General features: G+C 45.1%; 1 protein-coding gene across 1 annotated transcript in view; it reads left to right on the top strand.

Annotated features, from left to right (window-relative positions):
• Positions 1-23,082, top strand: part of LOC143981427 (asialoglycoprotein receptor 1-like) — a 56,449-nt gene that overhangs the window by 27,668 nt on the left and 5,699 nt on the right. Inside the window, exons 6-8 of the mRNA XM_077479256.1 lie at positions 499-570; positions 5,597-5,671; positions 14,636-14,787. Coding sequence (XP_077335382.1) covers positions 499-570; positions 5,597-5,671; positions 14,636-14,787 — 299 coding nt within the window. The remainder of the gene's footprint in view (positions 1-498; positions 571-5,596; positions 5,672-14,635; positions 14,788-23,082) is intronic.

The raw sequence follows: 23,082 nt of genomic DNA, 5'->3' as shown, positions 1-23,082 counted from the left end.
ATAAATACATAAGGGGGGATATGATCAACATGTATAAATACATAAGGGGGGATATGATCACCATGTATAAATACATAAGTGATCCCTATAGTGAACTTTGTGTCGAGTTATTCACTTTACAGTCAACAAAGAGGACAAGGGGGCACTCTTTACATCTAGAGTAAAAGAGATTTCACCTCCAAATACGGAAAGGTTTCTTCACAGTAAGAGCTGTGAAAATGTGGAATAGACTCCCTCCAGAGGTGGTTCTGGCCAGCTCAGTAGATTGTTTTAAGAAAGGCCTGGATTATTTCCAAAGTGTACACAATATAACATCCACGCCCAGTATTCCCCTGCTGGAGTACAGAACCCCCTAACCCCAATGTTATGGGGATGCGGAGAGGGGAAGAATCTGTATATGGCTCAGCCCTCCTGGGTAATGGTTTTTATGGGCAGCAGAAACATCTGAGAAGATGTGGACAGTTTAAAGGAATAAAGACTGATTTCCTGTCTCCTCAGAACACGGCGTGGCAAGCAAAGTGGCGAATATCAAGTCGCTGGTGAACCTTTTTCTGTCGGATGAAATCACAGGTAAGAATAATGGGTTGTATTAGATCTGAACAATGCAAACTTCCCAGACACCAGTATTCCAGGCTATGCTTTGTTGTTTGGTGTCCAGGTCTACTATGTACACCTGATAGACATATAAGGTGGCATGGACTTTTTAGGGCACCATCCCAAAAACAGCACATAAAAAGTTCAACAAAACTTTATTGCCCACAGTTAAGCACAAATACAGTATTCACTCACCGGCCACTTTATTGGATACATCTGTTCATTTGCTTGGTAACACAAATTGCTAATCGGCCAATCACAAATGCATTTAGGCATCTAGACGTGGTGAGGATGACTTGCTGAAGTTTAAACCGAGCTTTAGAATGGGGAAGAAAGGGCGATTTAAGTGATTTTAAATGTGGCATGGTTGTTGGTGCCAGACGGGCTGGTCTGAGTATTTATGGGATTTGCACACACAACCGTCTCTCGGGATTACAGAGAATGTTGGGGAAAAGAGAAAATATCCAGTGAGGGGCAGTTGTGGGGAGGAAAATGCCTTCCTGATGTCAGAGGTCAGAGGAGAAAGGACAGACTGGTTCCAGATGATAGAAAGGCAACAGCAACTCAAATAACCTCTCGTTACACCCAAGGTATGCAGAATACCATCTCTGAACACACAACACATCCAACGTTGAAGCAGATGATCTACAGCAGCAGAAGACCACACCAGGTGCCACTCCTGTCAGCTAAGAACAGGAAACTGAGGCTACAATTGGCACAGGATCACCAAAACTGGACAATGGAAGATTGGAAAAGTGTTGCCTGGTCTGATGAGCCTCAATTTCAGGTGCGACATTCAGATGGTGGGGTCAGAATTTGGCGCATGGATCCATCCTGCCTCATATCAACGGTACAGGCTGGTGGTGGTGGTGTAATGGTGTGGGGGATATTTTCTTGGCACACTTTGGGCCCCTTAGTAGCAATTGAGCATGGTTTAAATGCCACGGCCTACCTGAGTATTATTGCTGGCCATGTCCATCCCTTTATGACTCCAGTGTCCCCATCTTCTGATGGCTGCTTCCAGCATAGATAATGCACCATGTCACAAAGCTCCTCCATCTCATCACTGGACAATGAGGTCCCTGTCCTCCAATGGCCTCCACACCCACCACATCTCCATCCAATAGAGCACCTTTGAGATGCGGTGGAACCGGGAGATCGGCATCATGGGTGTGCAGTCGACAAACCAGCAGCAACTGCGTAATGCTATCATGTCACTATGGAGCAAAATCTCTGAGGAACGTTTCAAAACATCTTGTTGTATCTACGGTATGATACTGATGCCAAGAATGAAGCAAAAGGGGGTCCAACCTGCTACTAGCAAGGTGGACCTAATAAAGTCACCGGTGAGTGTATATTAACATAGAACATGGATTGTTGCACCTCCTCTTTGAGTAGTATATATATATATATATATATATATATATATATATATATCCAACCAGCTACCAGCAAGGGGGACCTACTAAAGGGGGTCCAAACCCGCTAATAGCAAGGTGGACCTGATAAAGTCACCGGTGTGTGTATATTAACATAAAACATGGATTGTTGCACCTCCTATTTGAGTAGTATATATAATGTTGTATATCCAAAAATATGGCAAAAAGCACAATATATAAATCTGAAAACACTACAGATATAGCGCCAATTCCCCTTATGAAGACTGTATCATGCCCACATGACCGATGTTTTTCAAGACTTGCCCTTCCTCAGGGAAAAATCCGCTGGATTTTCATAATAAACAAACAACCAATAAACCACATTTTTTTTATTGTCATCGTGTAGGTCGAATGGATTTTCCCCTGAGGAAGAGCAAGTCGTAAAACACATCAAATAATCCAACCAACGAATACTTTCTGTCATTTCAATGGCCATGCCCAATTGGAAAGCCAAATGTGCAACTCCAAAAGGAATAGAGGTCAATGTTCAGTTATAGAACCGATGTGTATGCAAAAAAGGCAAACAGAGTACAAAAGTAGGAAGATATGGATATATGGCCTATCTGTTTTAGACATCTGGTTGTCCAAAACCATGGAGTTGCCACCGTCCCTACAAGATGTTTGAGTGTTTTATGAAAACTGGGCAGTTGAGTGTTCTTCAACACAATGCATGCTCCTTTGGAAGCCGAAACGTTCCACTTTATGGCTGGAATGAACCAGGATTTGATCTTCTGTAAGCTTTTTTTTTTTCTAGAGCCCTCAATATGGAGAGGTTTTTTTTTTCCAGGAGACAAGTTGCATTTTCTTTAACAGGGAAGCAAACAAAAATAAAACAACCTTTCTCATAGATCCAAGAAGGAGCAGGACCTCTACTAGGGGATTCATTTCTGTCTGTGTCCTTTTCGGAAGACATCTTTCTCCACTTTGTCTTCTGGTAACAATGTTATGTCACCAATGATGACAAGCAAATTAGTCATAAAATCAGATGAATTAAAAAATGTTTTATTTTCCCTGAATATGAGATGATTTTGTTCAGCCTGTAGAAAGTTATGCAATTCATAAATTACTATTTACTAGACAAGTGCACTGCCGAAAAAATTGGTTTGTTTCATTTGTTTTTGTTTTGTTTTTTTCATTTTTCAGGTCACTCGTTATGATTGTAATTCATAAATTAAAAAGTTTGTAAATTCTTAAATTTGTAACTTTGTAAATTCGTAAATTCATAAATTCGTAAATTTGTAAATATGTAAATTCGGAAATTTGTAAATTCGTAAATTTGTAAATTCGTAAATTCATAAATTTGTAAATTCGTAAATCTGTAAATTCGTAAGTAAATTAGTTAATCCGAAAATAAGAAAATGAATACAAAAAAATACGAAAGAAGGAAAATCTGAAAATTCTAAATAATAACTAACTAACTAATAATAACTATTACATTTAAAAGGTATTGGAATAAAATTTCAAATTTGGCTGTTAGTGAACTTAACGAATACAAATTTATCCAAAGTTCCGAATTATCTGAGATAACGAATGCCGCATTTAAACAAGTGGAACGGAACAAATTAATAATAAATAATAATAATAAAAAGTCTTTATAATTATTATTATTTATTATTATTAATTTGTTACGTTCCAATCGTTTAGATGCCGCATTCGTTATTTCGGATAATTCCGAACTTCGGATAAATTTGTATTCGTTACATTCACTAACAGCCAACTTTGAAATTAAATTCCAGTACCTATAAATGTAATAGTTAGTTATTATTTCAGATTTTCGAATTTTCGGGTATTGGGATTTCCTTTCAAATTTGGCTGTTAGTGAACGTAACGAATACAAATTTATCTGAAGTTACGGATTATCCAAGATAACAAATGCCGCATCTAAACAAATGGAACGTAACAAATTAATAATTAATAATAATAATAAAAAGTTTTTTATTATTATTGTTATTTATTATTATTAATTCATTACGTTTCATTGCGACATTCATAATTTCGGCTAATTCGTAACTTTGGATAAATTTGTATTCGTTATGTTCACTAAGGCCGCGTACACACGCGGGGACTGTTCGCCCAACATTGTCCGCTGAACAGTGTTTCGGCAAACAGTCCGCTCGTGTGTGGGCTTTCAGCGGACAGTTTCAGCGAACAGTCCGCTGAACAAGGTTTTTCGGAATTTCCGAAAAACTGTCCGCTGAAACCTTGTTTCAGCGAACAGTTCCCTCGTGTGTAGGCTTGTTCGACAAACTAAGTTCCGCGCATGCTCAGAAAGGCTTTACACGCCGAAAGTTATAATGCAGTGTATAGGACGTCGTATTTTTCGTCCCGTCGTACGTGCCGTTCACGTCATCGCGCACGGTTTCAGCAAACTGTTCGTACGTCGTGTGTGGCCATGTCCGTCCATGCTAATTTTGAGCGGACTGTTTGCCGAAACTGTTTGGCCGCGTACACACGCGGGGACTGTTCGCCCAACTTTGTCCGTCAAACAGTTTTGGCAAACAGTCCGCTCAAAATTAGCATGGACGGACATGGCCACACACGACGGACGAACAGTTTGCTGAAACCGTGCGCGATGACGTGAACGGCACGTACGACGGGACGAAAAAATACGACGTCCTATACACTGCATTATAACTTTCGGCGTGAAAATCCTTTCTGAGCATGCGCGCAACTTTATTTGACGAACAAGCCTACACACGCGGGGACTGTCCGCTGAAACAAGGTTTCAGCGGACAGTTTTTCGGAATTTCCGAAAAACCTTGTTCAGCGGACTGTTCGGTGAAACTGTCCGCTGAAAGCCCACACACGAGCGGACTGTCCGCTGAAACTTGGTTTCAGCGGACAGTTTCAGCGAACAGTCCCCGCGTGTGTACGCGGCCTTTGACGGACAAAGTTGGGCGAACAGTCCCCGCGTGTGTACGCGGCCTAACAGACAACTTTGAAATTAAATTCCAGTACCTATTAATTTAATAGTTAGTTATTATTTCAAATTTTGAATTTATGAGTTTATAAATTCAGGAATATTTGAGTTTACGAATATTCGGAAAAATTTGTTACGTTCCATTGCGACATTTGTTATTTCGGCTAATTCGTAACTTCTGATAAATTTGTATTTGTTATGTTCACTAACAGACAACTTTGAAATTAAATTCCAGTACCTATTAATTTAATAGCTAGTTATTATTTCAAATTTTGAATTTATGAATTTACAAAAACGAGTTTTTGTTAATTCGGATGTTTCCGAATTAACAAATTTGTTGAAATTAATAAAAAAAACGAACTTGGAACAAAACGAATTGCACATGTCTGTTATTTACAGCTCAGACTCATCTAGAGCAGATGTTGAGGGGAGGGGAAACTGTTCTCCTGTATCCATTATCCCAGGATCAGAATCTAAACTTTCCCCAACTAGAGTTGGCCTTTCACAATGAAGTTAAAGGTCCCTCACAAGGAGCCAATAGATTGGGGAATACTCCCTGTGTTCCTCTCTTCTTTATCCCTCATGCCCCCTCCCTACTAATGAAGACACAGACATATTGATCTTTTCATTGTTCATATTACAGGTTCCTTTATCAGCGACAATCAGAGGATTTTGGGCGCGGTGGGGAGACTAATAGATGGACTCCGCAACCCAAACGGTATGCTTTTTTCCTATTTCGGGAACCTACCCTCTAAACCTTAATTTTTCCCTGAACCACATACTTTTTGACAGTTATTAATTGATCCTTACTTACCAGAATATTACTCCAATGACACTGTCACTCCCACCCCCAACCTGCACTTTGCCTTTTTTTGGCAGCCCAACCCAGATCCCAACCGCTGTGTCCATGTGGTCCAACCTATAAATAAGTTAGAAGTGCCCAGCATGACTGTAAACCTTTCAGTTAATACCCTTTTTATGAGTTACTGCACATGCTCAGAGACTCCAATAAGGATCCTGGGACACAGGACTGAGATGTGCAACTGTTCCGGCCAACCTGGGCCGGTTGCCAAACATGCTTGTTCTCAAGTTTGCTTTCAAAGATTTTATTGATTATACACGAAACGTAAAACAATTACAATGTAACAGGCATTGGAGGTATAGTACATAGCCTAAGAGTATATAAATTTCCTCTTAAATGACAACATAATGGCTGAAAACTATAAGGCTGCTTGGAAGCTAATCGTCCCGTCCTCTCGCCTCCTCCAAAGGATGCTTTTTTATCAAGCACCTACCGGGCATCACCTGCACCCCATTTGGGATCATACTGTGCAGGGTGAACGCCTTTCGGTGACCCGGCCTTCCCTATCGGGTAGGAGTCCCTCGATTTCACTGGAGGAGCCGGAGTCTACGGGGTTCAGGACAGACTCTCCAACTCCTCAGCCCTCCCAGGAAGGCTGTAGACAAAGAAGAATTCGGGGAGTGTCCCCTGGGGATAAGGGGACAGGGCCCAGACAAGAGGGGGAAGTGGGAGAAGAGGGAGAGGGGGGGAAGGGGAGGGGGGTGAAGGGGGGAAGCATGTCAACTGACGAGCAGCACCCCAACCAGGGTTGCACCAGGGGGGCTAAGGACGCCCTCCCGGTATGAGGGATATGCCCAGGTGATGGGCCCAGGGCTCCCAGATGGCTTCAAATTGGGCTGTGGAGTCTAGTAGAATACCAGTAAGTTTCTCTTGTAACATAATCCATGATATTTTCCTTGTAGCCGCTGTTAGGGAGACCCTGGGGAGTTTCCATGCCTTGGCAATTGTCATCTTAGCTCCCAGGAAGATAAAATGTATCAGATTGCGAGTGTGTTTCGGGGCCCTGGGGAGGTTAGCATTAAGGAGGGCGATGGCAGGGCTTCTTGGAAGGGGGAGGCTTGTGATTTTCCGGATTAGGGAAAATGTTTTTTTCCAAAAAGGCCTTATTCTGGGGCATTCCCACCAGATGTGAGCCATGGAGCCTACCAATTGTCAGCTTCAGAAGCATCTGGGCTCAGCAGCTGGGTAAATTATGGAGAGTCTCGCATCTGGTAAGAATCTTGAGACTAGACTCTATCAATGATATATTTCTGATGCCTTTAAAGGCTCTGGTGAAGGAGGCCTGCCATCGCTCTACCGGCAAGCTTATTGCTAATTGTTCTCCCAAGCTACCAGGTTTGTAGTTTTGGTCGGATGGTGGGCAAGTGACTGATATATAATCGAGACCGCCCCCCCTCTGCTCCGCTGCCTGCCCGCACCACATCTCGTACTGTGTGAAGCAGTGTGGTGACGGTTTTCCCATCCAGATTTTAAGTAAGAAATGGCGGATCTGGTAGAATCTAAAGCATTCTGAAGGTGGCATCTCAAGCTGGCTCACACAGTACCTTTGAGTGATTGGGCCTTTCGCATTGAAGAAGTGCCCAATTCGATACAAACCCTTGTCAAGCCACCATTTAAAGGCACTGATGTCCTGGCCTGGGGGGAAGTCTGGATTGTTAAACATGTGTGCCAGCGGCTTTATGGTTGATGTCAGATTCGGACAGGCTTTCAGCTTATCCCATAACTGCAATGATTGCGACAGGACTGGGGAGAGAATTGGGGGCCGGTCCCTGGGAGAGGACCAGAGCAAGAAATCGAGTGTGAAGGCCGGGACAGCCTGCCTCTCTAGTTGGACCCAGTCGGGTTATTCACTTCTGCTGTAAACTGTGGAAAGCTGTGCAATTCTTGCTGCATGATAGTACCAGAGAAGACGAGGGAGTCCCAAGCCCCCTGAGATCTGGTTATGTATAGGGTCCTTTGGGGGATCCTGTGTCCCTTCCCTCCTCAAATGAATTTGTTTACTTTACTCTGAAAGGACCTTAAGTGGTCTAGTTTAATGTTAATGGGGAGGGCTCTAAAAAGGTAGAGTAGTCTTGGGAGCGGAGTCATTTTTATAGAGTGGATTCTGCCCAACCAAGAGATTTCCTCTTTCGACCAGTGTCCCAGATCTGCCTCCAGCTATGCAATACATAGGTAGGTGTTCTATCTTCGCTGTGAGTCTAATTCCTAGATACTCTATGGAGGAATCACTCCATTTAAACTGGAAAGCATTCTGCAGAGCCGATTTAGTTTCTGGTCTTAGGGATATGTCGAGGGCATGGAATTTGGAATAATTTACCTCTAGCCCTGATTGAAAACTCTTTGAGGAGTTTGCATAAATTCGGGAGGGAAGTGGTTGGGGAGGTCAGAAAGAGAAGCAAATCGCCAGCGAATAAACCACATTTATGGGTTTGTGTCCCGTCTGTCACTCATTGGATGTTGGGGTTCGAGCGAATGGCGATAGCCAAGGTTTCAATTGCCATTGCAAAGATTAAGGGGGAGAGGCGGCATCCCTGTCTAGTACCCCTGGCTATGCACAGTGGGTTAGAGTGCTGGCCTTGAATTCAGATCATTGCCTTCGGGTTGGAGTATAAGGACCCAAGGATCCCCTTAAAGCGAGGTCCGAAGCCCCAAGTGTCAAGTAGGGTGAAGATGTATGTCCAATCAATAGCATCAAATGCCTTGTGGAGGTCCAAAGACAAGAGCATCCCTTCTTGTTTGTGGGTACCCGCCCAGCCAGACTGAAGAAGGGAAACTATGTCTACCCCTCTCCTGATTTGGTCAGGACATTGTCTGCCCGGGATGAAACCCACTTGATCTTTGTGAATGTAGCTTTTGATGAAGGTGGCGAGACGGTTGGCTAAGATTTTGGTCAGAATTTTAAGGTCATTGTTGATAAGTGAGATGGGTCTGAAGTTTTCCACTTCCTCATGATTCTTGTTAGGTTTGGGTATTACGGTAATAAAGGATGTGTTGAGGTGTGGATCTAAGGGGGATCCCTCTGTTTTGAAGTTGAAAAAATTAGCCATATGGGGGGCTAGTATTTCCCCAAAGGTCTTATAATATGGGGTCGAGAGGCCATCCGGCCCAGGGGCATAACCTGACTTCAGTCCCTTGATAATCCCCAGTATCTCTTCTGCTGAGAAAGGGTCCTCCAATAAGATCTTTGTGATCTTGGGATATGGACCGTAAGTGGAGGTCCTGAAAGAAGGAGGACAGCGCTGTGCCCTTTGTCGTTGAGGTTTGACTATATAGTTTAGTGAAGAATTTGTGAAAGGCTTGCAGGATTTTGGTAGGGTTGGCGGTGGGGGGTTGTCCGTCAATCCTTATTTTGGGGAAGGAGTGTGTACGGGATTTAGGTGTGAGTTTGGAGGCTAACATAGACCCTATTTTGTCTTTGTGGAGGCAGTATTTAGCCCCGCTCCATCTAAGGTGTTTCTCTGCTGTCGCAGTCAACATTAGGTTAAGTTCTAGTCTGGTCGCATTGAGTTGGTCAGCTAGGGCCTTTGAGGGTTGTTTTTTGTGAGCAGTTTTCAGTTCTGCAAATTTAGACTCCAAATTGCGGATGTCTGATAAACGTTCCCTTTTAAGTTGGGAAGAAAGTCAATTGATCAATTTGCCTCTGACTGTGACTTGTGTGCCGCCCAAAGTGTTTCCGGTGAGATGTCATCTGTCATGTTGATGGAGAAATAGTCCTTGAGGGTGTCAGCTATACACTTGGCGTGCACTGGGTTACTGAGGATCGATTCATTTAGGCGCCAATGGGTACCTCCCATGTTAGTGAGGACATTGCGAAGGGAAAGAAGGACCATGGAATGGTCCGACCAGGCTGAATCTACTATGGTGGCCTTAAGAGTTAGGGGAACCAAAGATGGCGGAACAAGGATATGATCAATCCTCGCATAAGATTGGTGTGGGGGGGGGGGCGTAGTGGGTATAATCTCTGCACTTAGGATTTAGCTCCCTCCAGATGCCAACTAGTCCTTTGGCGTGGATAAATTTGGCTATTTTATTACTAATTTTGGTGGGTCTCGTTAACTGGTCCCTGGGAGATTTTGTCTTATCCAAGCCCTGGTCAAATGCGACATTGGAGTCGCCTCCCAAAATAATTTTGCCTTCCAGGAGTGGCCCTAATGTCGAAAGGAGGGTTTGAAAGAATTTGGCTTGGCTCTTGTTGTGGGCATAGTATGAGACTATGGAGTAAAGTATTCCTTCAAACGTCCCCTTTACAAGTATAAATCTGCCCTCTGTGTCCCTATAGTCCAATGTGTGAGTGAAGTTGCAGTTTTTGGAGAAGAGAACGGCTACTCCCTTCGTTTTGTTGGGTGCGTTCGCCATAAAGAACATAGGATAGGAAGAGTGGATGAACTTGGGTTTGTATCGAGTTGGGAAGTGCGTTTCTTGCAAAAGAACCACATCTATTTTCAGGGCTCGGTAGCGCTCAAAGGCCACTCTCGGTTTCCTTGGGGAATTTAGGCCTTGAACATTGTGTGAGGCCAGCCTGAGATCCCTACCAGTGGGGGGTGTGTTAACCATTGGAGCAGGGGGGGGGGGCGCTCATCTGTACACAGCCACTTACCTCTCGATGACTTCTGTCTGGACCGTTAGGACCGTGCCGCTCATGTTGGGAGGAGGAGACCTCAGATTTGGAGAGGCTACTCGCCTAGAGACATGCTTGAAAAAAGAAATGGAAAAGAAGTGAGGGAAGGAAGGGAAGGGGAACATACATCAGAAAGACACGTCTTCTGAGAAGACCAGCGGAGTGCAGGCGTGGAGGAGCCCACCGCACACCATCCTTAACATATTGAGCGCCCCTAGGGGTCACCCAAATACCCATGTCGTAGAGACCGAAACTGCCTCTAGGAGATGGGTGAGAGTGCATAGGGACCACCCCGGACCCTAACAATTAACTAGTCATAAAACAAAACATATGTACCAAAAAGAATCTGGAAAGAAACAGCTTAAACAAAGTTGAACCCCATATCTCTCCACCCCCAGACATCTAAAACAGAAACAAGTGCGACCGTATGCTACAGAGGCCCGACCCCATGTTCGAACCCCCAAAGAGAAGAGAGAAGGATCTAGAGAGGGGATCAAGGGAGGGGGAAAATCCCCCTTGGGGTGGGGAAACCAAAAAAAAAAATATACGGTCCCCCCTCCCCATTCCCTCCGGTCAGTGGGCCCCCGCCCCCCCACCCCATGAGGGACAGTAGTCCCAGTAGTCCTTCTTAGTCGATGAGTATCGTTGCAGGCTGGGAACCAAGTCTCTCCAGAAGGGCCCTGGGCGGGCAGGGAGAGCCGCAGAAGACGCAGCTGGCGACAGGATCGGTCCCCGGACCACTCTAGGCCTCCCGGCCCCCACGGCCATGCTGTCACCGGAGACCGGAATGACCTCAGCTGGTTTTAGCTGACCAAAAACTTTGTGGAACCGCAGAGGGGCTGAAAACTGAGGGTGCAACAATAAAAAGTCATATGTGAGGAGCCATCAGCTCCGTCAACCGAAAAGGGCATCCGCCCATTGGAAGTTTCCCACATGGGGGAAGTGGGACAAAAAGAAGCAGGCTTCACCAATCCATTTATTCAGGGAGGTGACCCTGGTATTGCAAGTCTGGCTGAGCTCTCGACTGCCGCATGACCTCTTCTTTAATTGCGTAGAAGTGGGGTTTGGCAATTACGTCTCTGGGAGAGACATTCTTTCTGGGGGGTCCAAGGGCCCGATGTGCCCTGTCTAGTTCCAGACGATGCGGCGGGACCTGTGGGACCAGCTGTGAGATAATGTCACGTACAGTGGGGGGGATGTCAGCAATGGACTCCGGGAGGCCGTGGATACGAAAGTTGTACCTTCTTGACCTGTTCTCGAGGTCACCAATCCGTGCAATTGCCACATCCAGCTGGTCCTGAAGAGTTTTAATATGGTTGGTTCTGGCAACCGTACTGTCCATTTTATTTTCTATGGCTTCAATCCTGGACCCCAGATTGGCAAAGTCAGATTTGATGTTATTTGGGTCACAGTATTTGCCAGCCCTCTGTCAAGTAATTCAGAGAATTTAGAGAAGAGGTCAGCATAGAGCGCTGATATGTCTGTCAGGGAGAAGGAGGGAGAGGCAGGCCCCTGGGGAAGTGGGGTGGGGGGTCCCTCAGGAGATAAAGGAAAGTCCTCCATGTGATGGCCGAGCAGGGACACAGTGGAGGCCGGGGATGGGAACTGTGGCGAGCGGGGTTTGCAAGAGGACCTCTGGAGACGGTGGGGGCCGCCCTGAGCCACCTGGGAGTATGTCAGAGTGGCTTGGGTTAAAACTTGCCTCGTGTCCGGTGGTTTTTCTGCATAGGCCGTGTGTGTCTGGATGGCGGAGGTGGCGACGGCCATCTTGGTACACCCTCCTCCCACAGATCTGTTAAAGTGTGGGCCCAGATCCCGTCTGGCGGGGGGCCCCGGCATCCGAGTGCGTCCTCCGACCCTTCTGAGGTCCGATGGAGCGGCTGGGGCACTGTCTGGTGGCTGTGGGTAGCACAGCGCTGTTCGGCGGTCCGGGGTGGAGTGGAGCTCCGGGCTTAAGCGGCCATTACGGAGCTCGCGCGCATGCGCTCCCAGTCTTGTTCTCAAGTTTTAGTGCAGTAATATTTATATAAAGGTTTTCTTTCTTTCTTTTTTTTCTCAGGATAATAAAGAACCATTTTTATGTGCTTTAGGTCAGGTAACTGTGCAAAAATAATAATCATGCATGGACTAGCCCCCAATTGCTTTGTTTGGGTTGCGAATCTCAAACAATGGCCTGGGAAAACTGGATTTGCTTGTGTGAGTCTGAAAAATGTGGGTATGGTATATGCAATGTAGAAGTGAGCAACAGCATATGGATGACCTAGAGGTCCAGGTGCAATCCTTGAAGGAGACATTTCTAATGTGTTTTTATTAAAGTCAATGTTTCATTGGGGCACATCCTACCTTTCTCAAAACAAATTCATTAGTGACACCCTTTGGCTTTTATATCCACAATCCCTCCCAACACCCCCCCCCCCATGATGAAATAAGTGCATTAAAAATAGATACATAGATTGCCCCCCCGAACCATACCAGGCTAAATGCCCTCAACATGAGGAAGTGGGTGCTTTGTGGTAGGAGAGGCTCTGTCCCCCCAACCCAAAGGACCTTGTCCCCATGTTGATTGGGACAAGGGTCTCTTCCCCACAACCCTGGACTGTGGGCAGGGGACTTATCGGAATCTGGAAGCCCCCTTTAAGAAGAGGGACATCAGATCCCGCCCCCCATGTGAATAAGTATGGGTACATAGTTACCCCTACCCATTCACCAAAAAAGTGTCAAAAAGAAATAAAAACACAGACAGTTTTGACAATCCCTTCATAAAAAACAAAAACAACAAAAAAAAACAATGTCCCCCGATGTAAATCCATCATCAATCATGACGCCCGCCACGGCCACTGGATCCCAAAGAGAAAAAAAAACGCTCCTCAGTCATTGATGCCCGACTGCCGAATGCCTCCTCTGTTGTTTAACAGTTCTTATATAGGTAAGGGTCCGGCCCCCTGGTGACGTCATCTGGTGACATCGCTCCCCTTGTGACATCAAGGGCCGGTGCATGCTGCATCGTTGACATCACAAGGAGGTGGTGCCACCGGGAGACATCGCTAGGTTACCTAAATAAGAACTGTTAAACAGTGGAGGAGGCATTCGTCAATGAGTGCAGAGCCTTTTTTTTTTTTCGGGTCCGGCAGCCGCGGCGGGTATCATGATTGACGATGGATTTACATTGGGGGACTTTGTTTTTTTTATTTTTTAATAAAGGAATTGTCAGAAAAATGTGTGTGTTTCTCTTACTATTTTACACTTTTTTGGTGAATAGGTAGAGGTACTATGGACCCCCATACTCATTCACATGGGAAGGGCCGGAATCTGGGGGCCCCCTTCTTAAAGGAGGCTTACAGATTTTGATAAGCCCCCTGCTCTCAGAACCCCACAACCCTGGGTTGTGGGGAAGAGGCCCTTGACCCCATCCACATGGGGACAAAGTGATTTGGGGGTGGGGGACCACATTCCACCATGTTAAGGGAATGTGGTCTGGTATGGTTCATGATGGGAGCTGCTCGCTCCACCCTCCCTTTCCTGACCTGCCAGGCTGCGTGCTCTGATAAGGGTCTGTTATGTATTTTGGAGGGGACCCATGCCTTTTTTTTTAATTTTTGGTGTTCCCCTTAAAATCCCTACCAGACCCTAAGGGCGCAGAATGCACTGTGCAGCATGCAGTGCATTGCAGAGTGTTCGCGGGTCGAACACCCACCAAATACCCTGCAAATTTGGGTGTTCCCTAAACGGGGAAAACGGCCAATGTTTAGCCCAAACTCTACTGGTGACATACTTTCTTCTATGCTGGCACCAGGTAACTAGCTGGCTGTTGCTGCAGCCCCCCTTATAATCCAGGGCGTAAGCAGAAAAAAGTGTGATAGGAATATATTTGGGGTTCCACCCTTACAGAATGAACTCTCTACCAGGAGTAAGCTATTCCAGGTACAGGGATTAATTCTATTGTCTATGCATACATCATTTACAAACCTTCGATGAAAGGTTCGCTTTAATAGAAACAGAGATGCAGGAGAAAAATCCACCTGCTGGTCTCCAACATAACGAGACCCTTCTAGTTTTTCTGTCAACTACAATAGTCTACAGAGACAAATAGCTATGATTCTTATCCCCCCCTTCTCTCTTCTTCTCCCTTCTTTTTCTCCTCTTCTCCTCAATTTCTTCTCCTTCTTTTTTTTCCCTCAACTCTTTCTCTTTCCCTCTCCCAGGCACCACTGATCCATTGTGCGGTTCAGAATGGACACACTTTGGCCTAAACTGCTACTACCTCTCCCGGAGCGCGAGGCCGTGGAATTACGCCAAGAAACACTGTGAAGCTAAGAAGGGTCACCTGGTGGTCATCAAAAGCCTGGATGAGATGGTGAGCATAACAATGTGTAGGTGGTGCCCCTTTAAATAGACCTGTCACATGGTGGCTGCCATTGCTGACCTCCCTCTGTAAATGCCACCTCCGGGTACAATAGTTTGGCAACATTGTCGTTGACCTGAAGTACAAGTACACAGATGATGAAACTGAGAGACTCAGATGTCCCGATCTTCATAATTAGAGTATGTGGCAAAGCTCTGTTTATTTCCATCATCCATTCAGTTTTTTCTTCCTTGCATGTGATTGGGTATTCTATGCAAAGTGAAACTTCACCACATTCACTTCTAAGATCTGGGGAAAATGTCCTTGCAAAATGCAACTTAACTTGCAAAATGAACAGCCTGGTTACCTTCAGTAAATGAAGGCCAGTAATTTACTGAATTAAGTCCCATCTAAACTCAGCAAAATGTCATATATTGCAGCGTAGGCCTTATAGATATGTACAGTGGATATAGAAAAATAACCCCTCCCCCCCCGCCTAAAATAATCACATCTTGTTGCTTTGCAGCCTCAAATGAAGACAGACACAGTTTTTGTTTTATCCATCTACTGTATTTACTCAGTGCAACTTATAACATCCAAGTGAAATATATAATACAAACATGTCAAAAACAAAATCACGGAGTTGGAAAAAGGATCACCCCCCCCCCTTTTGTCAGTATTTTGTTGGACCCCTTTTTGCTGTATTTTCAGCCTTTAGTCTGTTGGGATTTCTCTCTACTAACTTTGCACATCTAGACTTTGCAATATTTGTTTGCTCTTCTTTGCAGAACTGTTCAAGTTCAGTTACATTTGATGGTGACCGATTGTGGACTGCAATCTTCAATCATTCCATAGATTTTCAATTCCCCACCTTCTCCTCCAACCACTGTGTACTTTATTGGTGGACATGCCCCGCCTTCTCCTCCAACCACTGTGTGCTCATTGGTGGACATTCCCTGTCTTCTCCTCCAACCACTGTGTGCTCATTGGTGGACATTCACCGCCTTCTCCTCCAACCACTGTGTGCTCATTAATAGATATTCCCCACCTTCTACTCCAACCACTGTGTACTCATTGGTGGACATTCAACGCCTTCTCCTCCAACCACTGTGTGCTCATTGGTTAACATTCCCAGCATTCTCCTCCAACCACTGTGTGCTCATTGGTGGGCATTCCCATCTTCTCCTCCAACCACTGTGTGCTCATTGGTGGACAGTCCCATCTTCTCCTCCAACCACTGTGTGCTCATTGGTGGACATTCCCCGCCTTCTCCTCCAACCACTATATGCTCATTGGTGGACATTCCCATCTTCTCCTCCAACCACTTTGTGCTCATTGGTGGAAATTCTCCGCCTTCTCCTCCAACCACTTTGTGCTCATTGGTGGACATTCCCCGCCTTCTCCACCAACCACTGTGTGCTCATTGGTGAACATTCCCCATTTTCTCGTCCAACCACTGTGTGCTCATTGGTGGACATTCCCCTACCTCTATTCCAACCACTGTGTGCTCAATGGTGGACATTCCTGCCTTCTCCTCCAATCACTGTGCTCATTGGTGGACTTTTCCGTCTTCTCTTCCAACCACTGTGTGCTCATTGGTGGACATTCCCACCTTCTCCACCAACCACTGTGTGCTCATTGGTGAACATTCCCAGCATTCTCCTCCAACCACTGTGTGCTCATTGGTGGACATTCCCGCCTTCTCCACCAACCACTGTGCGCTCATTGGTGAACATTCCCAGCATTCTCCTCCAACCACTGTGTGCTCATTGGTGGACATTCCCCGCCTTCTACTCCAACCACTGTGTGCTCAATGGTGGACATTCCCCACCTTCTCCTCCAACCACTGTTGCTCATTAGTGAACATTCCCAGCATTCTCCTCCAACCACTGTGTGCTCATTGGTGAACATTCCCATCTTCTCCTCCAACCACTGTGGGCTCATTGGTGGACATTCCCATCTTCTCCAACCACTGTGTGCTCATTGGTGGACATTCCCCGCCTTCTCCTCCAACCACTATGTGCTCATTGGTGGACATTCCCACCTTCTCCACCAACCACTGTGTGCTCATTGGTGAACATTCCCCACCTTCTCCACCAACCACTGTGTGCTCATTGGTGGACATTCCCATCTTCTCCTCCAACCACTGTGTGCTCATTGGTGGACATTCCCTGCCTTCTCCTCCAACCACTTTGTGCTCATTGGTGGACATTCCCCGCCTTCTCCACCAACCACTGTGTGCTCATTGGTGAACATTCCCCATTTTCTCATCCAACCACTGTGTGCTCATTGGTGGACATTCCCCTACCTCTATTCCAACCACTGTGTGCTCAATGGTTGACATTCCTGCCTTCTCCTCCAATCACTGTGCTCATTGGTGGACATTTCCGTCTTCTCTTCCAACCACTGTGTGCTCATTGGTGGACATTCCCCGCCTTCTCCACCAACCACTGTGTGCTCATTGGTGAACATTCCCAGCATTCTCCTCCAACCACTGTGTGCTCATTGGTGGACATTCCCCGCCTTCTCCTCCAACCACTGTTGCTCATTAGTGAACATTCCCAGCATTCTCCTCCAACCACTGTGTGCTCATTGGTGAACATTCACATCTTCTCCTCCAACCACTGTGTGCTCATTGGTGGACATTCCCATCTTCTCCAACCACTGTGTGCTCATTGGTGGACATTCCCCACCTTCTCCTCCAACCACTGTGTGCTCATTGGTGGACATTCCCGCCTTCTCCACCAACCACTGTGTGCTCATTGGTGGACAATCCCCTCTCTCTATTCCAACCACTGTGTGCTCATTGGTGAACATTCCCAGCATTCTCCTCCAACCACTGTGTGCTCATTGGTGGACATTCCCCGCCTTCTCCTCCAACCACTGTTGCTCATTAGTGAACATTCCCAGCATTCTCCTCCAACCACTGTGTGCTCATTGGTGAACATTCACATCTTCTCCTCCAACCACTGTGTGCTCATTGGTGGACATTCCCATCTTCTCCAACCACTGTGTGCTCATTGGTGGACATTCCCCACCTTCTCCTCCAACCACTGTGTGCTCATTGGTGGACATTCCCGCCTTCTCCACCAACCACTGTGTGCTCATTGGTGGACAATCCCCTCCCTCTATTCCAACCACTGTGTGCTCATTGGTGGGCATTCCCCGTCTTCTCCTCCAACCACTGTGTGCTCATTGGTGGACATTCCCACCTTCTCCTCCAACCACTGTGTGCTCATTGGTGGACATTCTCCGCCTTCTCCTCCAACCACTGTGTGCTCATTGGTGGACATTCCGCCCCTTCTCCGCCAACCACTGTGTGCACATTGGTGGACATTCCCGCCTTCTCCTCCAACCACTGTGTGCTCATTGGTGGACATTCCCCATCTTCTCGTCCAACCACTGTGTGCTCATTGGTGGACATTCCCCTTCCTCTATTCCAGCCACTGTGTGCTCATTGGTGGACATTCAACGGCTTCTCCACCTACCACCATATTCTCATTGGTGGACAGAACAGCCCCCCTTAGCAGGTGTGGTAGAAAATGCACATACTTCATCATGCTTCTAGAATCACGGAGGGGCTCTGCATATAATATCTCCCTGACACAATGACCTGTGCTCAAGGCTGGATTTATACTTTATTACCCTCTAGGCCTAGTATTTTGTGCTCAACAAAACCAGAGAAATTCCCAGCTTAACTTACCGACCATAGAAACTACAGGCCGCCAACTCGGCAGCTTCTCCATAAAAATATTTATTGAAGCATTACAGCAGTAATATCATCCAAAAATCTGACGCATTTCGGCCTTAGGCCTTCATCAGAAAAATAACGACTAACCTGGAAAAAAACAACCAAATTATCCTGTCTAACAGGAAGCGTCAAAAACAGTTGTTTAGTTTGTACACATTTGCAAATAAGTGCGTAATCTACAGGGCCCCATCAAGGCACCCCGGTATTTTCTGTAGCCCTAACTCTAAATTTTGAGAGCCTCCTCCACAGTGGAAGCACATACATTATAATGTATAGGCAGATGGCAGGTGAGCCCGGAGGGAGTGCACCCCTCCTTAAAGGCACAGGGGCACACTGGACACCCAGCACATAGCACTATGACAACAAAGGTTCCCAGTGAGCCCCCTTACTGGTATTCCAGAGCCCCCCACCTATAACTGGCCTTTACAGCAAGGAGCAGATGGAAGGACAATGCATGCAAAACAAAACCAAAGAAAATTCCCCGCTCAACTTACTGACCAGTGGGGTTGCCACCTGTCTGGGATTCACCCGGACAGTTCGGGTTTGGAATCATTCGTCCGGGTTTCAGGCTGCCTGACACCCGGACACATGATTCAGACTGGGCTATGGCTTCCCAGCAGGGTTGCCGGCTGCAGTTGTCTAAGCTGAGAGTGTCTGTTACATTCTCTTTCACACTGCCCAAAGCCGGCACTAACTATCCCCCCTCCCCCACACACTGACGGGAGAGGAGAGGGATCGATCTTCATCTCTTCCTCCAACCCCTCCCCCTCTGTGTCTGCCCACATTCCAATCCCCGGCGCTGTGCCTCAGAAAAGGAAAGTTGGGGCCAAAAAATTTGAAGTCCAGCAGTCGCAGATACATCTGGATGAGAGGTGCTGACTGCCAAGGGGTGAGTGAGCTCACCATCCATCCCTGTCTGTGACTGAAGTCTCCCTCCTTCTCTCTCCTGCCTCTGAGTGAGTACACTAAGGGGAATCAGAGTCCTCAGAGCACCCCTTACATCAGAGTTCCCCTTTACACCGGAGGCCACAGTGTTCCCCCCTTACATCAGAGTCTGCAGAATCCCCCCTTACAGTGAAAGGGAACTCTGCGACTTCAGATGTAAAAGGGAAACTCTGTGGACTCTGATGTAAAGGGGGACTCTTGTTCTTAACTTTATTTAACCGCTTCAGCCCCGGAAGATTTTACCCCCCTTCCTGACCAGAGCACTTTTTGCGATTTGGCACTGCGTCGTTTTAACTGACAATTTGCGCGGCCGTGCGACGTTGCACCCAAACAAAACTGACGTCCTTTTTTTCCCACAAATAGAGCTTTCTTTTGGTGGTATTTGATCACCTCTGCGGGTTTTTATTTTTTTGCGCTATAAACAAAAAAAGAGCGGCAATTTTGAAAAAAAAAAGCAATATTTTTTACATTTTGCTATAATAAATATCCCCCAAAAATATATAAAAAAACATTTTTTTTCCACAGTTTAGGCCGATACGTATTCTTCTACATATTCTTGGTAAATATATATTTTTCAGCACGCGGGCAAATTGCTAGCGATTTGAAGGAAAGGAAGTTGGGACTTTAAATGAAGCACATGGTTTGCAAGACAACACAAAATGGTGGATAAATAGACGATTTAATAGTTCATATACAAAACAATGGTATAAAACAATATCCTATTAATATTTGACAAGATATCTAGAATGGGTAGTGACACTGATAGCCAGTGAAAACATACAGACCATGATATCAATTGGCAAGATAGGTAGAACAAGTAATAACAATGGTAAAAATGTCTTTGCTTGGTACAATCAAGGGACCACCAGTGTTGAATCAGGTAAACAATTATTGCTCGATCATGCCTGCCCGATCTCAGACCTCAAGAATCCTGTTAAAAGGGTAATTCGTATGTTGTCCAATAAAATTGGCAAATAAAAGATGGCCGGTAGCTCGACGCGTTTCGTGGTTCAAGACCACTCATCAGGAGCGGACACGTCATGTTTCTAAGATTAGAATGATATAATAAATCACCATGGTTAAAGGCTAAAATACTCACTGAAGTAAGTTTGTTGGTGGTGGAAGGGCAGGAATGGTAAGTCATCCAAGAAAACCGCAACCAGGAGTTGGGGCGGATGCCCCCCGCCGCGGCGAAAAGACAGAGGCACCCATCAAGGAAACACAGGACCACGAGGCACCCTAGGGGGAGGATGGCAAATGAGAATGTGAAGTGTGCAAGTATGTGAAACAGAGTGTGTGTTGGGAGAATAATGATGAGGGTTGTAATCTAAGGTGTAAGAACCAAGAATGGGGGAAAAGCAACACAAAACAAAAACAAAAACAAAAACAAAAAACAAAAAACAGAAAAAACAGAAAAAAACCCACAAATGGGGAAAATGTAAACTATATATTGGTAGTGAATTGATAATTGTCAAGAGACAGAGAAGGGGGGACCAAATTAGTTGTGGAGAGGTGCAGAAAGTGGGACTGTTTACCTGATATGGCTTAAGAAGAGCATGGTGTGGTGAAGGGTAAAAGCCACCCCAATAGTGCGTCTCGGGTGCCGCGTCTCCTCATAACATGATGGGCGTCCATATATAGACGCCGCCGCAGGGTAGCCCGCCCACGTCGCGCGCGCGCGCGCTGAGTAAAGCCCGACGTGGGCAATCGAGCAATAATTGTTTACCTGATTCAACACTGGTGGTCCCTTGATTGTACCAAGCAAAGACATTTTTACCATTGTTATTACTTGTTCTACCTATCTTGCCAATTGATATCATGGTCTGTATGTTTTCACTGGCTATCAGTGTCACTACCCATTCTAGATATCTTGTCAAATATTAATAGGATATTGTTTTATACCATTGTTTTGTATATGAACTATTAAATCGTCTATTTATCCACCATTTTGTGTTGTCTTGCAAACCATGTGCTTCATTTAAAGTCCCAACTTCCTTTCCTTCAAATCGCTAGCAATTTGCCCGCGTGCTGAAAAATATATAGTTATATTGACAGGGATGGAAATACACGACCTTACCAGGCCGTAATTTCATTTAAAGTCCCAAAACGTTTCCCTCTCCCCCTCTTAAAACGCATATTCTTGGTAAAAAAAAAAAATCGCAATTGATTATTGATTGGTTTGCGCAAAAGTTATAGCGTCTAAAAAATAGGGGATCGTTTTTAGTTTTTAGTTTAGTATATATATATATATATATATATATATATATATTTTTTTTTTTTTAAATTAGTAATGGCGCCGATCTGCGATTTTTATCGTGACTGCGACATTATGGCTGACACATTTGAACAATTTTGACGCTATTTTGGGACCATTGGCATTAATACAGCGATCAGTGCTAAAAAAATGCACTGATTACTGTGTAAATAACACTGGCAGGGAAGGGGTTAAACACTAGGAGGGCGATCAAGGGGTTAAGTGTGTCCTAGGTAGTGATTCTAACTGTGGGGGGGTGGGCTATCACTCACATGACAGCGATCACCGATCACAGGGAGCAGTAGATCTCTGTCTTGTCACAAGGCAAAACGGGGAAATGCCTTGTTTACGTAGGCACCCCCATGTTCTGAGGCTCCGTGCCACGATCGTGGGCACCCGGCGGACATCGAGTCCATGGGTCCCACGGGCACGGTCGCGCTGCACGCGGCAGGCGCGCGTGCACGTGCTAGCCCCCGCCAATTAACGTACAGGTGCGCCCATTTGCCCACCAGCTGCCATTGCGCCGACGTATATCAGCGTGCGGCGGTCGGCAAGTGATTAATGTTATTTAATAGAAAAATCTATGTATAGTTTATACAAAAAAATTGCTGTGCGCCGCTAAAGTGTTCGGGGTTGGACTTGAAAAAAAGGTGGCAACCCTACCGACCAGCCCGCAACCAACTACATTATCCTAACAGTATGCGTTAAAAACGGGGATTTAGTCTGTCCTGGTGCTGCACGATTCTGGCGAAAAATGAGAACCGCAATCTTTTTTGCTTAGAATATAGATCACGATTTTTCGCAGCGTAACATCATGTTTCACATTATACAGAAACAATGGGCTAACTTTACCGTGTAGTTTATTTTTTTATTTTTTTATTTATTAAAGTGTATTTTTAAAAAAAAATAATTGCATTTGAAAGACCGCTGCGCAAATACAGTGTGACATAAAATATTGCAACAATCACCATTTTATTCTCTAGGGTCTCTGCTTTAAAAAAAAAAAATATATATATACATATATATATATATATATATATATATATATATATATATATATATATATATACATATATATACATATATATATATATATATATATATATATATATATATATGTGTATGTATGTGTGTATATATATATATATATATATATATATATATATATATATATATATATGTGTGTGTGTGTGTGTGTGTGTGTGTGTATGTGTGTGTATATATATATATATATATATATATATATATTATTTTTTTTTTAGACATATAGATATAGATATATTTATTTTTTATTTATTTTATATTTTATATTTATATAAAATGTTTGGGAGTTCTATGTAATTTTCTAGCAAATAAA

The sequence above is a fragment of the Lithobates pipiens genome, unplaced genomic scaffold (genome assembly GCF_037356315.1).
Source record: "Lithobates pipiens isolate NorthernLeopardFrog02 unplaced genomic scaffold, aLitPip1_a1.2 Scaffold_157, whole genome shotgun sequence".
Lineage (NCBI taxonomy): Eukaryota > Metazoa > Chordata > Amphibia > Anura > Ranidae > Lithobates > Lithobates pipiens.
This window is presented reverse-complemented; position numbering and strand designations above follow the sequence as displayed.